This window comes from Scyliorhinus torazame, chromosome 29 (genome assembly GCF_047496885.1).
Source record: "Scyliorhinus torazame isolate Kashiwa2021f chromosome 29, sScyTor2.1, whole genome shotgun sequence".
Lineage (NCBI taxonomy): Eukaryota > Metazoa > Chordata > Chondrichthyes > Carcharhiniformes > Scyliorhinidae > Scyliorhinus > Scyliorhinus torazame.
In genome coordinates, this window is record NC_092735.1 from 37,278,815 (window position 1) to 37,285,801 (window position 6,987).

Consider the following 6,987-nt stretch of genomic DNA (forward strand, 5'->3'; position numbering starts at 1 on the left):
TCTCCCCCCTCCCTGTGGGAGCGAGTCCCACATTCTCCCCACTCTCTGGGTGAAGACGTTTCTCCTGAATTCCCCGTTGGATTTATCAGTCACTGTTTTACAGTCAAGCTTATTTGACATTTAATCTTATTTCACATAAAAGAACATTCAATATTCTGTTTTTAATGCAGGTGGAAGTTCCACTATTATATGTCACGATTAATTACAAATTTCACATCAGACATGCAGACTTGTTTTGGGGATTTGATGACAGTGGTTTCCAGGTTGGCCTTTTTCATTTTCTTTGCATCTTGTTCTTCCTGTTCTTCCACCTCCATTTCTGAATCCTTCCCCTCGTCTGCTCATGGGTCCATGGGGTTGCAGCCACTGACATCCACGGTCAGGCGGACATTGGCCTTACAGTTGAAGATCAATGGGACTTCAGTGATGGCTGCACAGCTGCTTAACTGGGGAGTGACATCCTTCACACAAATCTACAATAGAACGTTCTCTTGTTAAAAAATACATAAGTGCTCACTCTCGAGATCTAGGTTACACAAACCGGTGGTTAAAATTAACCTCACAGAGTTAACTCATTCACAACTAGTGCCCCTACTTCCCCATGCAATCTGCTTTCACTCTCCTAAAGATGGGGCAGTTTAATTTGCTCCTTGGGGTAATCATGCATGCACGGATTCTTGTGCACACACTTGTGCAGTCACAGAAGTGCACACTCTCGTGCAAAGATGCACACATTCTATTCTGACAGTGAGCAGGATCTATCCTCCTTCACTAATCCCGGGATGCTGGAGGCAGCAACAGTGAACACTGGCTGCTGTCCCGAATCAGCAGAACCCACACATTCCAGTCCCTGGGACTGTCGGTGTTGCTGCGCCCAGCATTAACCTGGGCAGGCAAGAGGGAAATCTCACCGTCGCAGAGTCCCATTCCTCAATCAGCGGGCGCTTCCAATCCTCTGCCAAGAAGTCTCCAAGCTTTGCCGGGTTTCGGGTGCTGCCCTCTTTGACACCCCCTCGCCGCACGTGCGCAGACCGGCGGATGCCCTGCAGTAGCCCGGAGGCTCGCCCGACTGAGTAATAACGAGGGCTGGATGCTTGCCTGTACCAGCCGCAGGCTGGCGTGTTGGACAGAAGGTAGAAAATCACAGTCACCCCAATGATCATTGACAGGCTGAGGTGAGCCATCCCGCAGCCGAGGCAAGTTGTGTCTCTCACAGTCCGACAGGCGGGAGCTCTTTATATCTCCCTCCTCACAGTGACGTTTGCTTCATTGCTGTACTCAGCTCTGGCGTCTGCAGCAGCCTGTAAGCAGCGTCTCCAGTTGGGCAGGTTAGAGAGGGAAACAGAATATTCGCCCTTCGATGTCTTATATATTGTTAAGACTCGGGTTGATGTGAATTTATTGGCGGTGGGAATGAAACCTCAAAACATCTGTAAAAAATGATTTAAAAATAAATAAATTTAGAGTACACCACTATTTATTTTTTTCCCACTTAAGGGGCAATTTAGCGTGGCCAATCCACCTAACCGGCACATCTTTGGGTTGTGGGGGTGAAACCCACGCAGACACGGGGAGAATGTGCAAACTCCACACAGTGACCCAGGGCCGGGATTCGAACCCGGGTCCTCAGCGCCGCAGTCCCAGTGCTATCCATTGCGCCACCCCCTGTGAAACAATGATACAAGTGAGCCGGGGACACAGGGCAATTAAAACATCATAATGAAAAATGAAAATGAAAATCGCTTATTGTCACAAGTAGGCTTTAAATGAAGTTACTGTGAACAGCCCCTAGTCGCCACATTCCGCCGCCTGTTCGTGGAGGCTGTTACGGGAATAGCTCATCCACACACAGTGTACAGTTCCCACCACCCTCACTCTGCCCCAACAACTGTTCCTTGGAAGTTTCCACATTTTTTGCCTCCAGTCTCTGAATGGGCATGCATTCCACCTGTTCTCACTGTGGGCGGCACGGTAGCACAGTGGTTAGCACTGCTGCTTCACAGCGTCAGGGACCCGGGTTCGATTCCCAGCTTGGGTAACTGTCTGTGTGGAGTCTGCACGTTCTCCCCGTGTCTGCGTGGGTTTCCTCCGGGTGCTCCAGTTTCCTCCCGAAAGACGTGCTTGTTAAGTGATTTGGACATTCTGAATTCTCCCTCAGTGTACCCGAACAGGCGCCGGAATGTGGCGACTAGGGGATTTTCACAGTGACATCATTGCAGTGTTAATGTAAGCCTACTTGAGACACTAATAAAGATTATTATTGACAATGCTTCCAGTGCTAAGCTCAGATGGAGTTCTCAGTAACATCACTTTTAATAGCTTTGATTGGTTATCCAGGTCAAAGCAGCCCACTTGATCGTCACCCCACCCACCAACTTAAACATTTAAACCCTCCACCACCGACGTACAGTAGCAGCCGTGAGGACCATCTACAAGATGCACTGCAGGACCTCACCAAGGCTCCTTAGTCAGCACCTTCCAAACCCATGACCACCAGATAGAAGGACAAGAGCAGCAGATACCTGGGAATCCCACCACCTGGGGGTTCCCCTCCAAGTCACTCACCGCCCTGATTTGGAAATATATCACCGTCGCTGGGACAAAATCCTCAAACTCCCTCCCTAACAGCACTGTGGGTGTACCTACAGCACATGAACTGCAGCGGTTCAAGAAGGCAGCTCACCACCGCCTTCTCAAAGGCAATTAGGGATGGGCAATAAATGCTGGGCCTGGCCATTCTGTGAACAAATAATGCTTTTGTTTATTAGGATTGCGGTGTTAGTATTGGATCAAGCAGTATAAGCAGAGGTAGACCGGTTGTGATGTCACAAACACTGCACCTGTCTCGGCTGCTTTAACCAACTTCCTTATTAGGATTCCTTAAAAGCATCCAGAATCGACCAAAACCCCAATACGGGTCTGACTCTTCCCTATGAACTGGTGCTCACGTGGCTAATTCAGGGTAACCTTCCTGAGCTCTGGTCTGACACAGCACAGTCCAATATGACTGGCACATTGCGACTAGGAATCCAGCTTTGATTAATCACGTTTCCGGTCTGTAAACAATAAATGAGTAACAGCGTCATTGGGCGAGTGATCTCAATTCTGATATTCATGTGGTGGGAGCGTTACCGTTAAGACCAAGATGAAAAGTAGAGAATACGCTCGCGACTGCTTCACTCCTTCAGTCGCTGAATGACGGGAGTTGGGTGTTGTGTGTGGAGTTTGGATACACTGTTAAGGAACTGGACTAGTAATTCTGAGACAAGTTCACCTTGTCAGCTGAGATAGTTAAATTCCGTCCAGCCAATAAACAGCGATGCGGTTGACTTTTAACTGCCCATCCATTGAAATGGCCTCATTCTATTCAGGGTGGCGGCTCACTTCAATCTTCCCAGAGGCAATTAGGAGGGGGCAATAAATGTTGGGTGTATGAATTATATATTTTTTTACACTAAAATTAGCATTAGTGTTTAAGAGCCATCCCCGACTTGTTGGTGATTTTGACAGTGCACAAACAGTCCCAGTGGAGGCCAGCTCAGAAAATGGGGGCCACAGTGTAGCAGACACCTTACCTGTTCAGGTGAGCCTCGAATGCTCAGTGGCACCATTTGAAGATGCCGGTGTTGGACTGGGGTGGGCACAGGTGAGTCATTTGATGAAGGAGCTGTGCTCCGAAAGCTAATGATTCCAAACAAACCTGTTGGACTTTAATCTGGTGTTGTAAGACTTCTTAACTGTACCATTTGAAGCATGAAGAGCATCCCCTTGATGTCCTGGGCCTTACTTTTAACCACCATTGAAAACTGGCGATCCTGTTTGTGGGATCTTACGGTGTACAAATTAGCTTGATTGCAACCCCTGCCCTGCCATATAATTCAAGAAACTTTTATTTATATATATATATATATATATATACACACACACATATTTATTATATAATATATATATATATTATATATTATAAAAAGTAGCCCATTTTCATACACGACTTCAGGATGGTTTGGCGACATCTCGTGCACTTTAACCCCAGTGCTTTAAACTTCAAACATTCATCCTATTTCCCTGGGCACATTCTCCTGACGCGCACACAGCTTCTGAATGGGATCCAGACAGAACCACTGCCCCACCTAAAGGTCAATACAAACATTGCAGCCCTTAAATACCCGACAAAACACTGGCCAAGGTGCCAGCCTCGAGACAGCGGATGGCGCAGTTGCCCAGCCAAAAGCTCCATTCCAAATTTTAATCCCAACAGCCCAGTGTCGAGCGAGGGGTGCTCCGCCAGAGGGGCCGTCTTTCAGGCGAGACGCTGGGTTGGTTTAGCTCAGTGGGCTAGACAGCTGGTTTGTGATGCAGGACAAGGCCAGCAGCGTTGGTTCAATTCCCGTACCAGCTGAGAATTCTGAATTCTCCCCGTGTACCCGAACAGGCGCCAGAGTGTGGCGACTAGGGGCTTTTCACAGTAACTTCATTGCGGTGTTAATATAAGCCTACTTGTGACAATCAAAGGTTATTTATATTTATATTGAGATTCTAAACCAAAGCCATGTTTGCTCTGTGGCCATCTAAAATGGCCACCCACAAAGGATGATGGGAATTGTGGTCAGGTAGGGACACAGACAGGACACAACTTGTGTATTTGCAAACAACTCAAGACTTTTTAAAAATATATATTTTTATTATCCTCCTTTTTCACATTTTCTCCCAAATTTACACCCAACAACAAACAATAATCAGTAACAAATATGTCAATCCCTATATCAATAACAACGATCCCATCCTCCCACCAAACCCCAAACATTAGCCCGCATGTTCACACAAACAAATGACAAAAAGGAATCAGGAATCACCCACAGTCACCATCAACACAAACCGCCCCCCCCCCCCCCCCAACTAACGTTCGATGTTATCCCGTTCTTAAAAGTGCATGGCGAATAATGCCCATGAATTGTAGAACCCCTCCGTTCAAACTTAACCTTCTCAAGAGTCAAGAATTCCAACAACTCAGACGTATACAGAAACTCGCAGCTGCTCGAGGCCACTCACAGATCTTCCCGGGTCAATGGGCTTCAAATTGAAACTTACCATGAGTGGCACACTTGGGGGCACCTGTTTGCCTGATTTGGGAGTGCCTTGGACACTAACGGCCATGACCGACTAGTACCCCCGCCCCTAACTAGCCAGAATCGTTTAGGGTGATCGAAATCCTATCGATCCATTGGATCCCTACCTGGGACCGCCCAAAAGAGGGCGAAAGATCGGAGGATAAGAACTGTGCGACCAACATTCTGCCTCTTTTGTGGGACCGGCTTCTATCATCCAACTGCAGCACATCGACCAGCCAAGTTCAAGGACCCGCGGTCTCCACCTGAAGGACGACACACAGCCTAAACGTACCAGACAACCTCCAGCCTCCACACGTGGGGAACCAGATAAAGGCCTTATCTAACCTGCACAGAGCCGGTCACTTGCAAATTAAGTAAAGGTTGTTCAAACTGCTAGATATAGTCTAATGTGTAGTAGCGCGTAATTTATTAAGTATAGAACTAATCCTATGTTCAATAATAAACTGTGATTATACTAAATACTTGTGTGGTCATTTGTCCAATACACGGAACACACTCGCACATTGTGGTTATTATTAATAAAGATAGAAGTCAACAGCTCTCTCCCAGGGGGAAGCAAAAGATCCCACCGGGGTGCCCTACAAACATTTTGAATGTGTTAGTGGGAGCTTGCTGTGCATTTCCTATCACAGAGTTCACTTCAAAAGAGACTTTCCTGGCCGGCTCTTGGAATGAATATCTCGCTGTCTTAGTCATCAGTCAAAATTGTACCAATGCAAGCCCTTGCCACGACAGAAGGGTAGGTCGGCCCTTGCCATGACAGAAGGGTAGGTCGGCCCTTGCCATGACGGAAGGGAAGGCAGAATTTCACCAAGGGAGCGGCACACTGAAGTGATGCACTGCTCACTGTGAAGTGTATCTTTTGCTTTTGAGTCATCACCAACTTTAGCTGAGTGTAAAAAAACAAACAAATCACTTTTATTGATCCGAACTGTGGCGGGAGGACTCAGGCAATTTATTGCTCGTTACTCAAAGGATGAAATGTGGGCATCGTTTGCTACACCAGCATCTGTTACCCATCCCTAATTGTCCTGAAGGAGGAGGTGGTGTGAGCTCCTGCTTGAACCGCTGCAGGAATAAGGTGGTCAGAGGCAGCATAATAAAGTGATAATTATATTAGTAATACAAGGACAAGTAGGTCAAAGCAGAATTAGACAAGACTAGAAGTTTTTTTTAATTCCAATTATTATTTTTTCCCAATTAAGGGGCAATTTAGCGTGGCCAATCCACCTAACCTACACACTTTTGGGTAGTGGGGGTGAAACCCACGCAGACACGGGGAGAATGTGCAAACTCAGACAAGACTAAGAGGCGCACCAAGCAAATCTTTCAAGATTAAGTAATTTGAGAAGTTAGCAAGGGACACAAAGTAATTTTAAGCCATGGCAGGTGAATTCAGCCGAGTGGAATGTGTGACCTGTCATATGTGGGAAGTCACGGACCATACCTGCATCCTTGATGACCGCATGTGCAGCAAGCACTCCCAACTTCAAGAGTCTGAGCTCCAGGGTTCGGAGCTCGAGCGGCGGCTGGAGACACCGTGGTACATCCGCATGGCTGAGTGCTACTGAATAGCACGTTTGTGGAGGTGGTGCAGGTCAAGGGACTGGAGGAAAGAAGGGCGACCAACAGGCAGCCAAGAGAAACAGGCAGGTAATGCAGCAGTCCCCTGGGGCCCAGCTCGCAAATCAGCATTCCATTTCGGAAGCTGGTGACTCTCATCAGCAGGTTCGTCAAGGGAGTGGAGTCAGAACCCAGCTTCTGGCACGAGTGGTCTGACTGTGCAGGAGGGAAAAAAGGAGCAATACTGATAGGAGATTCATTAGTTAGGGAAACATGGGTGTCTCTGAGGCCGCAA

General features: G+C 47.4%; 1 protein-coding gene across 1 annotated transcript; it reads right to left on the minus strand.

Annotated features, from left to right (window-relative positions):
- Positions 1-341: 341 nt before the first annotated feature.
- Positions 342-1,184, minus strand: LOC140404151 (neuropeptide B-like). Its single transcript, XM_072492568.1, has 2 exons — positions 912-1,184; positions 342-473 (listed from the first exon to the last, which is right to left on the minus strand). Exons 1-2 carry the CDS (start codon positions 1,182-1,184, stop codon positions 342-344), a joined length of 405 nt encoding a protein of 134 aa, XP_072348669.1.
- Positions 1,185-6,987: the final 5,803 nt, after the last annotated feature.